At 38.3% G+C, this 20,116-nt stretch overlaps 1 protein-coding gene across 1 annotated transcript in view; it reads right to left on the minus strand.

Annotated features, from left to right (window-relative positions):
- Positions 1–20,116, minus strand: part of MALRD1 (MAM and LDL receptor class A domain containing 1) — a 292,669-nt gene that overhangs the window by 90,699 nt on the left and 181,854 nt on the right. Inside the window, exons 29-30 of the mRNA XM_075495520.1 lie at positions 6,534–6,662; positions 1,652–1,813 (exon numbers count right to left, since the gene is read on the minus strand). Coding sequence (XP_075351635.1) covers positions 1,652–1,813; positions 6,534–6,662 — 291 coding nt within the window. The remainder of the gene's footprint in view (positions 1–1,651; positions 1,814–6,533; positions 6,663–20,116) is intronic.

Below are 20,116 nucleotides of genomic sequence, written 5' to 3' on the forward strand. Positions count from 1 at the left end.
TAACAGGTCTGTAGTTCCCTGGGTCTTCCCTCAAGCCCTTTTTGTAGATGGGAAAAACATTGGCTATCTTCCAGTCAGCAGGGACCTCCCCAGACTCCCAAGACTTTCGGTAGATGATCGAGAGGGGTCCTTCCATAACATCCACTAGCTCCTTCAGTACTCTGGGATGAATCCCACCATGGACTTGTGAACATTCAGCTGATACAGCTGGTCCCTTACAATTTCACTGTCCACAAATGGAAAGTCAATGTTCCCACACTCGTGGTCCTCCAACTCAGGGGACCGGGCAGCCCAAGGTCTGTCAGTATTATTAAAGACTGAGGCAAAAACCACATTGAATGCCTCTGCTTTTTCTTCATCCCTATTAGTCAGATCACCGTCTTCTACAAGTATTGCTCCAATGTTTTCTATTCATACTGCAGTCACATTTACAGAAACCACGAGTATTAGGGCCTGACACACAAGGTTTCATACAGAGATTTCATTTGAATCCAGTATCTTCTGTAAGGAATGAACAAAATACTAGTGATTGGAGAGAAAAATGCAGAGCTGGTGGTTGGGAGAGGGAAAGATAACAACAGATTAAGCTGAGTTCTCAGAAAAACGGGAGTTAGCTAGAGGTTAGCAAGGTGTCCTAGTGTTGTTTCGTCCGGGTGCAAGCTCATATTGGAAACACAAAGCTGATACTTTCATGGAGCTGCCTATAAAAATGCCTACAATGCAACAAGGTTTTCCAGAGATTGACTACAGCACAGTCAGGGTCATCGGATGGTCACAGTCAAGGTGCTGCTTAATATAAGCTCTACACTTTGTGCTCAGGTGACCTGAGAGAAATGGATGGCTGGACTGTTATTTACCCATTTGTTTATCCAAAGGTTTTCAGCCATTCAATAGTGCATGGATTCACTGTCACGGCATTTCTGAGCAAGACCTGATGGAATATCTTAGTGACCCATGATTATTGCCAAATATATCCTCTTCTATTTTATTAAAATCCTCATATCTGTAGTTCTTCAAAAGTTTTCAAATAGACCCTTAATTAATAATATCATTGTAGACTTGAAGACTGTTACTGCATTTGTACAGGCATGCTGTACTGTTTTAGAAAGAGGTCTGTGTGTCCCAGATGTGATGATTAATTAGTATCTTCACATTATATTTAGCAGCTCATTGTCTAGGAAATTACTAAACAAATGCATCAAGCTGAAATGGAGTATAAGGAATGATATAATCAGGACCACTCTGAAAAGAGCAATCTATAAAATTACAGTGCTGCTGAAGCAATGACTAAAAAGGTTGGTAATAGCCTACTATGCCAGGCTGTTGGTTTTGTGTTCAGACAGAACTAGAGGTTACCGGATAGTATAAATGACAAGACTCAATATGTTAAAACATTTAATATATAATTTTTGCATGGCTTTTTTGTGATACATACTCTCTATTGTAATTTTAATATAGAAGTGAACATTTTAAGTGCTTGTTGGAACTGCTTTGTGAACTCTGCTAATTGCTCACTGATTTGTCTGCATATACAATAAGCTCAACTGATCACACTGAGATTTGCTGTTATCTTGGCACTATCTATGGGATTTTTTTGTAATTCAGTGAATATTTCATTTTCCCAAAAGTGATGTAGGACACATGTCAATACCTGGTGTATGGTCAGTATCAGGACCCATTTGTCCCGTGACAGCACTGTTGCTAATATTCCAGTCAAAATCATCACTAGGGTCTTGTGTTAATCCACATACAGTGGTCCATTCTTGATCTTGTGTTTCAAAATTACAGCTTCCAGGAATACTTGTGTAGTAACCTGAAAATATAGCAAGAAGTAAATTATCATCCCAGCTCTTATATGTAAAAGGCTATAATGAACATACTGTGCATGGTAATGGAAAGGATTCTGTTTGGTTAATGCTATGATTCCCTGTGTTCCATGTACCGACATAAATAGTATGTGATAGTGAGGAAAAAAAATTCACCCTTTGCTTCCCAAGCAGGTATAAACAGCCTTAAACTTTATTACAGATATACACCCGTGTAAGTCTTGAGGACTAACTGATGACTTCACCAATTTTAGTTATTATTCAAGGTGAATGGACAGAATGATTCCCAGCCAATTAGCTACCAAACCTGGACTCCACTTCCACAGCGGTGTTTTTCACGAACATATATATGTTGGCTTATCCTTGTGAGTGTTATGCATGAAAGCAGTTTTATGATGAGAGAGAAGTTCTAGTGATTAGGACACTGACTGAATTCAGGAGATTTTTGTTAAGCTTCCCACTTCTAGGTCTGCCTCTGATGTTTCGGATGACTGGAAAAGTAATTAATCAACAATGTTATACAAATGCTGTGATAGAGACGAATCAAATAACATCACAAACTCTTCTCTGGCTTCTAAAGGTCTTTTCCTTAGCTATAAAGCAGAGGCAGCTACACAATTGCAGAGTGAGGACTCTGGGAAAAGGTTGCAAACTATTAAAAATCACAGTCAGTCGTACATTTTAGAAACAGGTCTGACTGTGTCTATTTCAGAACCTCAGATGGGTTTGAGGATTTAAAGTGTGTTTCTTTATCTGGAAGTATTCTGCAACATTAAAATACAACTGTTTATGTATCATTGTCTAGGTATAAGGGATACAGATAAAAAGAAAATATTTAATTACCTTTTAGTAATCTCTTTTGGTTTTTTCCTATTTTCTACTTTGATGCTACAAGAACAACTGGTGCCATTCTCTGTAAAAATAACTTATCATTATCATAAACCTGTTTTGTATGACCAAGATCTGCACACACACTGTAACTCTGTCGACATACTTTTCGGTAAAAATGTGTCACCTTAGTTAAATGTATAGGACAAATATCTTAAAAGAATAATAATTTTGATCCAGTGAATAAACTATATCCCACTGAATGCTAGGAGAAGGATCTGTACTCTTCTGTAATGTACTATACTCTTACCGCACTGCATGGGACTGAAGTGTCTCTCACGATGGGAGGCTGAGAGAGCTGGGACTGTTCAGCCCGGAGAAGAGAAGGCTCGGGATTTAATCAGTGTGTATAAATACTTGCTGGGAGGGTGTAAAGAAGACAAAGCCAGACTCTTCTCAGTGGTGCTCAGTGTCAGGACAAGAGGCAATGGGCACAAACACAGGAAGCACTTTTTAAGGTTAAGAAAAAACCTTTTTTTTACTGTCAGGCTGGTGAAACACTGGCACAGGTTGCCCAGAGAAGTTGTGTAGTCTCCATTCTTGGAGATATTAAAAACCTGACTGGCACAGCCCTGGGCAACCTGTTGCAGTGGACCCTGTTTTGAGCAGGGGGTTGGACTAGGTGATCTCCAAAGGTGCCTTCCCACCTCAACCATTCTGTGCTTGTATTAGTGCTATTCACAGCATGGCCTTTGGGGATCATGAAAGGAATACACAAATGCACTGAGCATCCACATTGACACTGCATTACAAGCATCACATAAGCCTAATAAAGCCTAACTCCAACACCAAACACCATCACATGCAGGCAGGGCAAAGAAGGGAACCCGTTAACTGAAACAAGTACAATTTTCTTGTACAGTTCTAACAAGATCAAAGTCCAAATGCATTTGGAATTTATACTATTCATAATAGATTACCTGACTTCAGGAATTTTACCCTGGTATCTTAACAGTGCATTCAGAAGGCAACTATTAATACATATTTATGAACAGTCTTTAAAGGGTTGACAGAGTCACCCGACATATCTGCACCTGCTGGGTACTTTTTATTTCATGGGTAAACAGAGCCTATTCAGAAGCCATCAGAAGAGGATTGTTCCATTTATCTGAAAAATTGCTTTTATTTCAATAATTCAAGGACTCCTCTAGTTGGTTCATCAACACTGAGGTTTGCTATTAATCAAATCTGGGTGTATAATTGGCTGCAATTCATGAAAATTGAAACTGCTTTCATATGTGCTTTTTTCACCTCAGTACTTCCAGCGGGTTACTGAAAGAGAATGAAAATTTTGCAAGATTGCCTAACTGGATTGAATGAAGCATAGAGTAAGTAATTTCCGTGAGTTTATTTAAAAAAAAAAAAAAAAAGTCCACCAGCCTACGTGGATACAATTCATTTCATCCAGATTGTGTTGTAAATCCTGCACAGAGGAATTGCTGCCGAGTAGATTATGGTCCATTTACTTCTTTGGAGTTACACTAGTATAAAACTATAGTAGAATGTGAAATAAGCTCGGACCTTGAGCTCAGAGAAAAGGAGAAAATTGCAGATGTGTCCATAACCACTTGTGATGGGGTAAGTTAGACTGTGAAGGGCTTTCTCTGTGCCTGTTGTGCTCTCTTTTCTGATTAAGCAGCTCCTGCTGCCTTTTCATTAAAAAATGAGGTTTCCGTATCTAGAAGGTATTATGTGCCCATTAATGTTGTTTATTCCCATCTATAAGATACATGCTCAGGGAAAAGGTGTGTTTATCCAAATGTGAGGCCTCATTTGTTCAAACTAAGATATAGCAGATAGGGAAATATTATACCTGAGGCTTATCTGGGTATTCTGTATGCCAGATTACAGTATCTCTCCTCTATTGTTAACTTGATATTTTGTCAGTTCTGCAGCAACAGCAAGACTAAAGACTGATGAAAACATTTTGATGTAACTACAGCCTTTCCATCTACAATAAAAGGATATTTCACTCTATTTATTTAAAGTGAATGTCAGTATGTATTTTTTTTCTTCCCTTGAAAAAGCTTTTCTGCAGTATAGAGCAAAGACTGTGTTGCTTTACTGTGATTCAAGATCATTTTTTTCCATCTATTATCTGACTAAGAGAGTTGATGCTATCACAGTCCTTCCAGACAACACAGGACATCCCCGCTCCAATGAAGCTACTATATCCTGTAACAACATTTACAGAATAAATCAAGTGCCTCAATAGTTTTCTGAATATCTTTACAGAGCAGTTTACGTTGCACAGCAATTCAAACTCACTGTGTCTCTGTTAGGTCTGTAAAATGCTACAAGGGTGAGTTTATAGAGTATTTTGCTGCACTTACTTTGTCTAACTCCTGAAAAAAAATGAATATTATACACAAGAAATACAGATTCTCTGTTTAAAATCTATCTTTTCCTGGAACCTACTTGAAAAACAGCTAGTCTAAAAGTTATTTTTCGATGTAGATTCATTGCCATGAATATGAATCACAAAATTCACTGGAACACAAAGCACTGCAGGAGGTAGAAACCAGAAATAGAGACAGCAACTTCAATGTATGTACTTCAGAACCGTTATTTACTTTTATGAAAACAATAAAGAGGGAGAAACTCCAAGTTAAATCTCCTATAGTGACATCTTCACATGTATTCCAGGTTATAAGTCTGCTGTCTGGCTAAAAAATATAATTTACATCACCCAATAAAGGGTCATTATTTTTGTAACCCTGTACAGTCAAAGCATTTAGCAACCCCATGCAAGAGAAAATGCCTTTGATTTTTAAGGGATCACCAAGTATCGATTGATTTCAATGAAGTACTTGAACTTCAACACAATGTGAGCATTGAATTGATGCATGTGTTGCATTTACTTTATCTACCAAGGTTCCTTTTGATCATATCTGCATTATGGCAGAATTTGGCCCTCCAGCTTAAGAATTAGACTGATTACTGAACTGTATATATGGACTGCTTAAGCTTCCTACTCCAAAAATCTGGTCTGGACAGTGACTGTAAATAAACAAAGACATGGAGCAGGAACAAAAGCACAATGTTTTACTGCTTTTGAGTTTCAAGTCTGTATTGGAAAGCTTGTTAACTTGATCCAGATTTTCAAAATTGAACTGTGTCCTTCCATCTCAAACAACATTAGCGAAGAATACCTACAGACAAATTTTGTCTTAGTATTCACTAGGACTGCAAAAATATAAGCAGACTGGATTTTGTCCAACTATTCTGTAATAGAGTGATCGCAACAAAATATTTTCATAGCTCTGCAGTAGCAGCAAAGACAAAGAACAATGAACACGTAGTAGCGACACAACTCAGATCACAAAGACAGGATTAATCTGAAAGGAAAGACAGGCCTGTTTTTAAATAATCACTTTTTATAGCAGAATCATATCTGAATGTTATTGTGCATTAATTTGCTTACTTAGCTTCTTTTTCATTCAACTTTGACAGCTCAACATGCTTTCAACTTAATAAATGAGTTTACATTTCTTCTCAGAGTTAATTTGTATTGTAACCCATGTATTTTATTCCTTAAATATGTTTTTAGTCCTTAAGTTGTTTGGTTCTTTTTTTTTTTTTTTATATTTACTCTTTGGTTTGAGTAAGTTACACTACTGCAACTAAATCACACTTAAATACTTTTTGCAGCAAATGTCTCTGAGGATCTGAAAATGTCAGACCTTCTGTGTTGGGGGAGCAGGCAACCTGCTTGTAACTATCTTCTGAGCAGCTGCATGGATTCACCTAAGCCATGCTACAGAATTTAAAGTTATAATTTTAACTGGAGATTACATTAATACACAAAGAGATACTTACTGCAGTCAACTTCATCTGATAGGTCTTCACAGTCTGGTTTATAGTCGCAGACAAACCGGGACTCTATGCAATTCTCATTCCCACACACAAAATCAGTGAGGGCAGGACATTCCCTGGGATTCTCTCCAACTGAAACCAACAGGACATTTAAATCAATATTGTAATTAAATCAGAGGATGCTCTTTTTTATTTGTTTAGCCATTATACACCATGACTTCAGTGATTTACTGCTTCCAACAGATGTTATTTGGTCTCACTCTTTTAATGGTGCATTATGCGTGTCTAGACTACTGTATTGGCCTTGCCGAAAACTTCCAGGGTAGGATGTTTTGCCTGGAAGAAAATTCAGTTCAGCATCAACACGACTGTTTCCCCAGTGTATTTGTTGTGCACGTTCCATAAAAAAGGGTTCTGTGAACTGTTGAAAAGTAGACAGGCTAAAGGCTTTATTCTGCTCATAATTACAGGACGTTGTCTGGAAAATAAGAACATTTAAAACTGAGGAAAATCACTGCTATACAACTTTTGTGTAATGTATAAACTTTTAAAGCCTTTATAAGATGCTTAATATTTTTTGAAGAGTTTAGGGAAACTTCTGCTCTGAGTGTGTGAACTGCCCAGAAATTCCTCTTATGGTATTTAATACGAGGATCTGTTTTACAACAGCAATTTTTTATCATCTCTGAAAATGAGTGAAAATTGTGTCATAGAATGAGAGTAACTTAGTAACTTGCACATAAAGCACTAGGGCCAAAGCCAGAGTGCTGAGATTCAGCCATCTCTGAACTGTTAGATTTTACAGAAACTTATATAAATTATTTTTTTAGTTCAGTGCACTGAGTGCATAATTTCAATTAGCACTGCTTGAAACAGTTCTGATAGCCTCAAATACAGCATTTAAAATGCACTCCTGTTAACTTAAGAATGTTTTTCAGTCTAGAGCTCCAAGTTGTGCAATAGGACATTTAGGAGAATGTATTTTGGCTCTATTCATTGTAATATGTTTCATTTTTTCCTTCAAACATAACTAAAATGTGACACATCATTAAACACAGTGTCAACATAACACCTTGATATTTACCTTTGCGCACGCCCATCTTTCCAGAAGGGGATGTTATTGTTGTCAGGGTATTAATCTCCTCAAATAGAGGTTCTCACTGAATTTTACAGACTGAAGAAATACATTCTCATAGAAGCAAAATAGGGAAGGAGAACTGAATTTTTGGTTTAGTTTAAACATATACACAAGGTAATATTAAAGAGAGCAACAACACAGTGTTAAAATGTAATTCAAATATTTAGAATGGATAGTTAAAAAAAAAATCAGTGATAAGGTTGGTTACCTGCAGGACCTGACTTAAATTTTCAGTTTTGAAATGCATATGTCCCTGAGCATTGGTGTAAATAAAATCTGGTTTCAAATTGATATCTGTCTTGGTGGTTTGGTTTTTAATTTTACACTGTCAATTCGATCTGATTAGGTGTCAGGGAATCCACAGACAACAGCATTGCCATGAATGCCTTAAACACAGAAAAAACTATGGCTGCTTTTTGCAGAGGATCCATGTGGCAGAGAGCCCTTAACAGAGGAGTGGACTCAAAAAAAAATTGACTGAAGCATTTGTGATAGTTAAAGCAGTTTTCACACCTCTCCCAAATGATGTGATAAAACTTGTTTGAAAATACTACCAAAAAATTCATTAATATGGCTTATCCTAAGTTTTGGAAAACCACAGAATCACAGAATAGTTGAGGTTGGCAGGGACCTCTCAAGTTCCTCTAGTCCAACACTCTGCTCAAGCAGCCTCTACTCCAGCAGGTTGTGCAGAACCATGTCCAGTTGGGTTTTGAATATATCCACAGATGGAGACTCAACAACCTCTCCGGACAACCTGTGCTTGTGTTTGACCACCCTCACAGTAAAAAAAGTGTTTTCTTGTATTCAGATGAAATTCCCTGTTTTTTTGATTTGTGCCCCTTGCCTTCTGTCTTGTCCATGGACACTTATAAGAGTTCGACTCCCTCATCTCCACTCCCTCCCATGCACTGGAAATGATGCACTGGAAAATTAAGTGACTTCCTTCAGTCACTCAATGGCTTAAATAATGACAGAAATTAATGGCAGAGCCATTAGGGTACAATAATTTTCACATCTTATTTCACTGCATATGAAAGAGGTACATTATCACCATACAGGGGAATGACATTTGAAAATCCATGACCTTGTGATTGGTCATATTCCTCACCTTTACCTCCTTTCACCTTTAATCAAGTCGATGTTATGTTAGCCTATCATTTATATTTAGCACTTAATATTAATTACAGTTGTTCTTTTTTTCATAAGTTATTTCATAGTACTTCAGGCATACCAGAAACGAGCATTTAAGAATATTATTAATTTCCTAGCTTATCCTAAAATAAAACATGTGATCCATACACACTCATAATGAAAACTTGTATGTCAACAGATGTGAATGCCATAAAGTCAAAACACAGTCACATATCTGTGAATTTTATCCTTTTGGAGTAAGACCTTGTTTATATGTCATTTTTAGGGATACCAGGTTACATTTATGATAATGATGGAGATTCTGCCACAGCCTGTGGCAGAGGTAAAAAGAAAATACCTCTCAGAATTAATGTACCGGCATTAGCATAGCATAGTCAAACTAAATATTCTAAACTCCTATTCAGAATTGTGGCATTAAAAATCAACATTCCAGAGTACATACTCATTCTGACCAAAACTCCTACACCAGCTAAAAACTAAATCAAAACAAGAAATAGAGTGGGCTTTAACCATAAAATACAACTTCAGCATCAACAACCCCAATAACCAAACAGAGGTCCACACAGAAGTTGCAACTTAGAAGTTTATTTTTTACTGGACATTCTTTAAAGATAATATAAAAATTCTATTTAATCAGAAAAATGTATTGAAGAACATATTGGAAAATATGTTCTCAATTCTGAGGGTTGAGCTCCAATTTAACAAAAAAACATGTTAGAAACCACTTTGAACAAAGAAAAAGAGAGGACATTGAAAATATTGTCTTGCTCATTTCTAATTTTGTCATCAAAATTACAGGGTTGCCAAAATCTGAGTTTGAGTCTATCAGTACTGAATTTGGAGAAGGATGTTTCCAAGAACAGTATTCAAATCTCTCTCTAGGGAGCCGCAGCATAAAGCAAAATGATGTCTCCTAATGAACAGCTTAAGATATGTTTAAAGCTGACATTTCAGATAAAATGAGTAATTTTCATTACGTTTTATTTCATTGCATATGTTGGTTGTGTGGGACGGCATGTAAAAATATATAGCTTTTTGACTGATCATATTCCTCAGTTGTACTTTGATCACCAGTAAGTAGAAAGATAACGTGTATTAGATGATGGTTGATTACATATAGCATGTAATATTATGTATTTTTTTTCCTCACATAATTATATACATTTGTTCCTCACAACATTCCATGAAAATCCAAACATACAGAAAAACTATTCTAAGCAGAAAAAACATGAGAAAATATGGCAAATTTTCTTTCTCGCCTCTTTCTTCTAACAACAGCTCAATGAACCTATAAGGAAAAAAGTTAACATACTGTTGAATACAGTCCAAAGAAATTAGGACAAAAATTATAATCATAAAAAAATTATCAGCTGTACTTTGCTCACTGTGTTACTCTGAAGTTATCTTTGGGAAGCTACAACATTAAAATGGATCAGTGAGCCACAGCAAGCAAAAGGATGGGCTGATTCCATGTATGAAAATGTCAGAGGCGGAAAACAGTGAAATATCCAATACACAAATGTGGATTTGTCACACAATAGGAATGAGAGGAATTACAAGGAATTGAAATGTTTTTGATAAGTACTAAGCTTACTTCTGAATATGCTATAAAAAATCTGAAAAGAGCTAAGATATCCAAAAGCAAAAGAAAACATTTCATTTTAATTTAAGAAAACTGTTGACCAGAAAGAAACTTGCACTTAATGAAAAAGCCATGAATGTTCTTTTTTGACCGGACCTTCTTCCAAATGTTTGGTTTAGCCACTAAACTGAACAATCCATTGTTTGCTTCATTCTACACTTAATTTTATATCATGGAAGATATCCATACAGATATGGAATGTTGGTCTACAGCCGTAGCATGAGTGATAAAGGAATGGCATAGAGTTATAAAAATTGGGGAGGGGAGAGGGAAGGGAGCGTGTTTGGTTTTTTTAATGAGAACAGAAGCTCCAACAATGTTTATTAATTTCCAGCACTCTTGCACATTTCTTGGGCAAGTTACTTTTGTTTTTCATTATGCTTTGCTCTCTCTTCTCCTACAATTATCCAGTCCATAAACTTGTGGGGTCTGAAGACTATACAGATATGCTGCAAGTCAAAAGACCACAATCCATTCCTTTCCCACAAAAAGAGAATATAGGCAACAAAAAACCCACCCCCAAACAAAACAAAATAATATAGAATATAAAACAAAAAAACACAAAAAAGAATTTCATAGCTTATGATAACAACCGAGCCTTAGATCAGCATAGAAGTAACTAGATTAACAAGAATCAGTGGAGCAATTAATTAAACTGTTGATTTTCTCCTAGATCAAAGCTGACAGGCCACAACACATATCCTTGTAAACCACCTTTTTTCCCCTTGCAGTAAATACTTGGGTATTAAATTCTCATAAATTAAAAAAAATTAAAACAATTATTATGGCATAGCAAAATGCTAATGGTTTATCATACCCATTTATTTGGTTTTCCCTTGGAACTGCAACATTTCCTGAAAACCAGGACACCACAAGAAACTAGCACGGGACATATTTTAGATGAAGTAGCAACTACTGACTATGTTATGCAAATCCCTATGCCAAATGAAATGGCAATACTTGAAAAGGAAAAATTGTACACAGGATATCACTTTTCAATTAAGTACAATTTGAACTGATGCAGCAAAGAGCCATATAATCTTCTAAGTAGTTTTTAAGAGACCAATAGAACCAGCTTGGCTTTTGGATCATTAAACTCTACAAAAGAAGCATGTTAATCATGGTTGCCATAGAACTTGCGTTTACATACACTCACTTTCATTTCTACATATTTTGTTCTGCACAATGTAATTCTCAGAATACCAGCAAAGATAAGACCTTCCCTAGTAAGAATACATGTGTGTGTTTGTATATACATGGAAAACAAACAAGACACAGATGCACGTTGTGCATACCACAAGTAAATTGGGACTCTACTGTGGCTACATCACAAGCTATATATTTATATCCATCTGCAGTATATGTTATCTATGGAAGACTAGCCTATATGGTACTTATGGAATTTATAGACATGACAAGATTCATTTGGAGATAGCTGATAAATACAACACTGTCAACCCAGACAGTTTGTTTCAGTTATGAGGAAAAGATTGGCTGTGAAAGAACTCATGAAAATGGTCTTCTTTCATTTAAGTTTGCTACTAGAGGACAGCACCGGGCCTGTGACTGTTTCTCTGACTGTGAGTAAAAGAACTTTCTTCTACCAGTGCTTTGTAAGATGAAAATATTCCAGTGATATCCATTACCTCTAAAATCATGGAAAGAACCAGACAGGCCAAATATGAGCTCTAAAATCTATAGAACTTGAATGTCTGAAACAAAATGGATAACTGTAAAAAATTTTTTAGTTTGATACTGTCCTGGTTGCAGCTGGGATAGAGTTAATTTTCTTCCTGGTAGCTGGTATAGTGCTGTGTTTTGGATTTAGTATGAGAATCATGTTGATAACACACTGATGGTTTAGTTGTTGCTAAGTAGTGCTTACACTAGCCAAGGACTTCTCAGCTTCTCATGCCCTGCCAGTGAGAAGCTGGGAGGGGGCACAGCCAGGACAGCTGACCCCAACTGGCCAAAGGGCTATTCCATACCATATGACGTCAGGCTCAGTATAGAAACTGGGGGGCATTGGCTGGGCGGCAGCAATCGCTGCTCAGGGATGGGCTGTGCATTGGTCAGCGCGTGGTGAGCAATTGCATTGTGCATCACTTGTTTTGTATATTCTTTTATCATTATTATTATTGTTATTTTCTTCTCCTTTGCTGTCCTATTAAACTGTCTTTATCTCAACATACAGGTTTTATTTTTTTTTTCTGATTCTCTCCCCCATGCCACTGCGGGGGGTGTGAGCAAGTGGCTGTGTGGTGCTTAGTTGCTGACTGGGGTTAAACCATGACAGTCCTTTTCTGGCACCCAATATGGGGCATGAAGGGTTGAGATAATGACAGATCTGACCAGAGCGTGTTAAAACAAATTTGTTATGAGCATCCATTATATTAGTTTAGTAGTCGCTGGTCACAATGTTTATTTATTTGCTCTCAAAGTTGTTGTGCTTGTTCTCAGAATTGTGTTATGTAACACCTTACTTGCCTTATGTACTGTTTATTAGTATTTATGTGCTCTTTATCACCTCTGGGAGGTGGATTAAGGTTATCACTTTGTTGTACTGTATAACACTGGCTTATGGTATGATAAAATCATTGGTTGCGAGATCAATCTGGTATTTGTACTCAGCATTGCCATCACCCCTGTAATTTGGGAGCCATCTATGGGAAACTGTTAATAATTACATTTTTTACTTTTTGTCCTCAGAGAGCCAATCTAGGGGGGAGACACCTTCCTCCGTCTTCTCCTTCTCCTCCAGGCTAATTACAGTATCTGTTGAGAATTTTCAATATTCTTGGAAATTTCAAACCAGCATGTTCCTATTGCTATGTCTCCTGAATGTGTGTCAGGTCTTGCTTAGGGTTAAACAACTGTTTACGAATACTGTGGCTACTCCAACCCTGGCGACAGGGACTGTTGCTACTCAAACCCCAGTGACAGGCGCTGTGGGTACTCAAACCCCAGCGACAGGCACTGCAGCTGAACCAGAGAACCAACCCGTGCCCGTATCAGTCGCCCCCATACGCAAGAATAAATCTTGGAAGTGAAAGTCAGCTTGTTTATTAAGGGATGAAGAAGCTTCTCCTAAGAGGGAGCAGAAGGAAGAAGCATACTGCCCCGGCAGTGAGGAGGCAGACTACTCTAAAGCAGGGCCATCACGAGAACAGGAGGAGGAAAAGGAAGGATTCCCCACTTCCCCCTGAGGAAGAACGCAGCGGGAGGGTTCCTACTCTTCCTCTGAGGGAGAGGAAGAACTCATAAACGAGATGGTAACCACCCGATCCCTATCCCTGAGTGAGCTGCAAGATATGCAAAAGGATTTCAGCTGTTGTCCAGGCGAGCACATTGTCACCTGGCTGCTCCAGTGCTGGGATAACGGGGTCAGTAGCCTGGAATTAGAGGGTAAGGAAGCCAAGCAGATAGGAACCTTTTCTAGGGAAGGGGGCATTGACAAAGTGATTGGAAAAGGGGCACAAGTCCTCAGCCTCTGGAGGTGACTCCTGTCAGGCGTGAAGGAAAGGTATCCTTTCGAGGAAGATGTTATATGTCACCCAGGCAAGTGGACAACCATGGAGGGAGGTATCCAGTACCTGAGGGAATTAGCCATGCTGGAGGTGATTTATGATGACCTGGACAACAAGCAGTTATCCAAGGATCTAGATGAAGTAAAGACCATGCTGCCCATGTGGCGGAAGTTTGTATGGAGCACAGCATTGTCTCATGCAAACTCATTGGCAGTAATGACCTGGAAAGATGGAGAGGAACAAATGGTGGATGAATTGACTGGCCTACTCCGGCAATACAAGGAAAGTCTCTCTTCCTCCCTGTGGGCCTGCATCTCGGCTGTGGAGAAACTGCCAGACATGCTAACTGAGAAACTATCCGGGAGTTCCAATGATCCAAAGAGGATATGTCCTGCTCCCCACCTGTACGAATCAGTATCTCAGCTATTAGGAGTAAGTGGTCTTCTGTTCAAGAGAGAGGATACAGTGAGTATACACCATGGACCACCCTGTGGTTTTATCTACATGACCATGGAGAGGACATGAGGAAGTGGGATGGAAAAACTACCTCGGCCCTAGAGGCACAAGTACATCAGCTGCAAGGAAAAACAATCACACAAGGGGGTTCTTCCAGGAAAATTGCCGCTCCAGTTTCCAGTGGGCAGTTCCCCAGACAGAACAGAAGGGCTGATCTTACTTCTGATCTTAATGAAGGGACTTCTGACTCATATCTACAAGAAGTGAGTAACGAATACTATGACCAGGACTAGAGGAGCCCTGCCTCCAGCCAGGTAGAGGAAAGGGACAACCGGGTTTACTGGACTGTGTGGATTCGATGGCTTGGCACATCAGACCCACAAGAGTATAAGGCTTTAGTGGACACTGGAGCACACTGTACCCTAATGCCATCAAGCTATATAGGGGCAGAACCCACTTGTATCTCTAGAGTGACAGGGGGATCCCAACAGCTAACTGTATTGGAGGCTGAAGTGAGTCTAACTGGGAATGAATGGCAAAAGCACCCCATTGTGACAGGCCCATAGGCTCCGTGTATCCTTGGCATAGACTACCTCAGGAGAGGATATTTCAAGGACCCAAAATGGTACCAGTGGGCTTTTGGTATAGCTGCCTTGGAGACGGAGGAAATTAAACAGCTGTCTACCTTGCCCGGTCTCTCGGAAGACCCTTCTGCTGTGGGGTTGCTGAGGGTCGAAGAACAACAGGTGCTGATTGCTACCACAACAGTGCACCGGCAGCAATATCATACCAACTGAGACTCCCTGATTCCCATCCATAAGCTGATTCATCAACTGGAGAGCCAAGGAGTGATCAGTAAGACTCACTCACCCTTTAACAGTCCTAGATGGCCAGTGCGAAAGTCTAATCGAGAGTGGAGACTAACAGTAGATTATTGTGGCCTGAATGAAGTCATACCAATGCTGAGTGATGCCATGCTGGACATGCTGGAACTTCAATACGAACTGGAATCAAAGGCAGCCAAGTGGTATGCCACAACTGATACCACTAATGCATTTTTCTCAATCCATTTGGCAGTGGAGTGCAAGCCGCAGTGCCAGTGAGAAGCTGGGAGGGGGCACAGCCAGGACAGCTGACCCCAACTGGCCAAAGGGCTATTCCATACCATATGATGTCAGGCTCAGTATAGAAACTGGGGGGCATTGGCTGGGGGGCAGTGATCGCTGCTCAGGGATGGGCTGTGCATCGGTCAGCGTGTGGTGAGCAATTGCATTGTGCATCACTTGTTTTGTATATTCTTTTATCATTATTATTATTGTTATTTTCTTCTCCTTTGCTGTCCTATTAAACTGTCTTTATCTCAACCTATGGGTTTTATTTTTTTCTTCTCCGATTCTCTCCCCCATCCCACCGGGGCGGGGAGGGTGAGCGAGCGGCTGTGTGGTGCTCAGTTGCTGACTGGGGTTAAACCATGACAGATAGATACCAGTAAGTTTCATAGACTGGGTATTAGGTTGACACAATGAATGTTCTCCTATTTAAAATAATTATCATGAAAGAACTGATGGATCACATAGCCAAAAAGAAGAGATGCTCTTGCCATGTTACATTACAACACTTAAGACTTACACAGGTTGGTTATGTTTGGCCAGTGCTATATGCTTGTGAAAGGCATAGGGTGAATCCCAAGCTATTATGGTTGCTAAGTGCTGCAGTGAATAAGACCTTGAGCTGTTTTGAAAAGCAACAGGTAACTCAAGGTCAAGTACACTGAGCTTCTGTTTACCAAGTCTCATCTTCTCTGCTCTCCAAAAGGAATGCATGCACTCACTCACCAGTACACCATCACCATGTCAACAGTATGAAATGAAACATGTAATCTACATTTAAGGGAAATAAGATTTTTTCCCCCAATTTGTCTTTTTAGAAATTAAAGTCCTTTCTGAGTAGAAATGTTTTCAAATTACAGTTGAAAATTCATCTCTTTCTATTATTTGTTGTTTAAATTGTGTTGTATAGTGAGAGTACTTATATTACTTCTCTCCCCTCTTCTACAATACTTGAGATATAGGAATAATCAAAGATAAAAAAATTTAAAATGTTTTGTTGAAAATATTATTCAGTGAAAGGTACTTTACGAGTTTCACCCTTTCTTTAAATTAAAATGTATGAAATACAAGCTCCTAGAAGGTTTCATTAGGACTGGAGCTCAACTGTACTCAGCACTGTGAAGTTCAGAAATTATGAAACACAATTTACATCAAGCTTTTCATTTGCTTACCCCAATTGTTCAGTACCCTTTTCTACATGACTTTTTACAGAACATTAAAACTCTATTAGCAAACTCATCAATAATGTTTCTGTCCATGGATGACCTTGGCAATCTTTTGCAGGGAAAACTAGATGAAAAGTTTCTACTTATGCAAGCTAGATGATATAATTTCAAATAAGGTTCTTTTGTAATTCAAAAACCATAGGGAATTCTCCTCACAGAATATGTCATTTAAAAGGCCAGATTTAATTCAAAGATATGCATTGACTCTGACATAAACAGCAGATCTAACAAATTATATTGACTCTTAGGAGACAATTTCACCTGTAGATACAAAAGTCTGCCAATGGAATTCCTAAAGATGCTCAAAGCAAGTAGTATTATGATGCCTAGGCCACCAAATAAACTGGGAGAATAAAAAATTCATCCATAGTTCTGGAAATGTACAATTGGCTCTGGCTCAAGCAATACAAAAGATAAGAAAAAAATCCTCTTCAACTTCTAGTGCTGATATCATGGAGTATATAAACCCACACCAGACAAGGACAGAAGTTTTTATATTTGATTAAGACTGAAAGACCAGCCTTGGCATAGCGTGTATGAGCAGGATAAGGAGCTCATGCTCACAGTACCCCCAGGTAGGGAGCTGCCATATTTTGCTTAATGCTAAAGAAGACACTAGGGAGAAGCACTAAGGACTGAGCAATGAGTGAAGGTCTGGTGTTCTAGGCTTTACCTCTTTGGAGCCTGCAAGTGGTAAAAGAAAGGGAGAAGAGGACATAAGGTAAAAAAAACAAGTGATGCTTTTGCAGAAAATTCTTTTTCCCAGTGATTATGAACACGTTCAACCAGAGAAAAATATCTCCTGAAGCAATTTGAGATGTGGTCTTCACCTCTTGGTCCTTTTTCCCCTCTCTGTCTCCCCTCCATCCTGATTCCAGTGTAGAGCTACATTACACCTCAGAAAGTTCAGCTGAATAGATTACTTCTAGAGCTTTTCAATGATATTTACCCTACAAAATTACTGTCAAGACGTTATTTCCACTGGGATGCAGAATCAATCCAAGCGCTTTCTCCCCTTATCACAGATTTCTTCGAATCATCTCATATGAATATTTTACTTTTTTTATACATGGACTTGTCCTAATGTGGTCTACAGGGGTTGTTGTGACAGACAATGGAGTGCAGGTGCAAGTCACAATTATCTGCAACAAAGAGGCACTTCTTCAGCTGAATGCTCTCCCTGGCTCTGCAGAATCATCATTAGATGTGAAATTCATCTTGGGTGTCATATTGCATGGAGCTGTATGATGGGTTACAGAAGATCAACTGTTATACGTAGTTTATTTGTACTGGAAGGGTGTCTACCTTCTGCAGCAATTTCATATGAAAATGAACTCAGGCTGGGGCAGTGTTCATTCTTCTAGTACTACCTTTATAGACAATGATTGTGAAGTTAAAAAAAAATTAAATCCAGCCATTTCTACCCTGTATATTTTACTAGCCATGAAAAGTCTTCTCTTGTGGCCCATTCAAAATATGTGGAGTTAAGGAATCTACCATCAGATATGAAGAGTAAGCAATATGTGAAGTGAATGTCAAAATGATGAGATTTTAATTTTATACTGAAAAGCTTCTTTTGCAGCCACCTAGTACCAAACCAAAGTATCTTTGAAGTCAACTTTTCTTTAAAAGTTTCACGAGAGAAATAGAAACTGAAAAAGCAACTGAAGTCTCTTCATGAAAAGTGAGGTAAAAGCTAAAACTTGTTTCTCGTATTCAAAATCTGTGGCAAATGACCTCAACTGTTTTCCTAATAACAATCTGAGAGTTGCAAAAGGAAGGAAAGATGGCAAAAAAATCTTTTGGTTAAACTCTCATGCATTTTTTACATAATCTCAAACAGAAATAGCAATCCTGGAGTATTACAGGTGTGTAAATTACTTCTGTACAGTGCAATAAAAAGTAGAGAATACTGTGATTTTCAAGCTGGTGCCATATTTCTCTTCTTTCCATTCTTTTAATCTTTTCAGAGAAGATTGCCAAATGCAATATTATTCATTCCCTGAAGCCAGGCTATATAATATTTGCTTCTTCAGTAAAAATGAATTTGTATTTTTTCATACGTTTCTAGAAAGTCTTAATATGCAATGCCGTTTAAGCAATCACCTTGTGCATAACATGACTTGTGCAGGAATTCAAGTCTTCCCCCAGTTTAACTCTGGCAGCCCTGGCAAGGTGGGTTGAGGGAGACTGTATGTCCTCTGTATCTCTCCTGAGCACGCTGCCTTTCCCACTGAGTCCTTTGTAAGAGGGCATTTGGGATGTCCTGTGGAAGGCAGCTGTGGCTGACTTCTACATTTCCAGAAGGGAGATTATTTCTTGCCTAGAACCTAATTGTGCATCATCTGTACCCTCTGCTGAGTGTAATGAGATCTGAGTTCAGTAAGATTTCCACTCAAAAAGGATAAAGCACATTCATGTTAATATATGTTACAGTACCGCAAATTAAGTTAAAGCTACCAAAAATTACTAGACTTCTCAAAATGAGCTTTCTTCCTCTACAGTGAAGCAGATTCAATAGATATCAGCAATTTGTAAATTGACAGCTTACCATAAAATGAAAGAATAATTTCCTTCTAAAGGCAAAATCCAAACATTAGACTAACAAATAAGAATTTTACCATTAATTTCAGCACATTTACTGAGAAGTTTTAGCCAGGTGATGCAATTCCAGTGTCCTATGTCAGAATGCCCTGACATTGACCTATTTATAAAAACAGGTGAAAAACATCATAAAAGATTAAAATATTTTGAAGAGGAAAAAAAAGAAAAAGATAAAAAAACCCCAGGTAACTGGACATACATGAATACAAATGTATATCTTGAGTGACTAAATCAGCTCTGGCAGCTTTCTCTGCCTGAATTCCCTTCCCTCTCACTTCAGGGCCAGGTTTGTACTGAATATTTCTGTTATAAGAGTTTGAACTTTTCTCAAGTGTCTGAGCAGAAGGAACTAAATTCTTCACTAAATGTAAAGCTTTGCATGATACATAGCTGAGGATTCAAAGAAAACACTGGTTTATTTTAAAAATAAAAAAGTTGGCTTATGCACCCAAACACTAGGATGTTTTAGTTGTTTTCTCTCTGATCTGCAAAGCTAGGATGGAATTCTAATAAGAAAGGATTTCTCTGCTGAGACTTTCAAAGCTTCTTATTTATGGGAGCATGGAAGCAAAGTTGTTCAAAGGATTGCAGTACCTTCACCTATGGTCTTTGCTATAAACAGTAGGTGAGGAGGAATAGAAATATATGAGTAGAAAGGGAAAGAAAAAGTTTACCACCAGGCAAAGCAAGCTTTATTATATTTCAAAGAAAATTTCTCTTCAGCTCAAT

This window comes from Mycteria americana, chromosome 2 (assembly GCF_035582795.1).
Source record: "Mycteria americana isolate JAX WOST 10 ecotype Jacksonville Zoo and Gardens chromosome 2, USCA_MyAme_1.0, whole genome shotgun sequence".
NCBI classification, from domain to species: Eukaryota; Metazoa; Chordata; class Aves; order Ciconiiformes; family Ciconiidae; genus Mycteria; species Mycteria americana.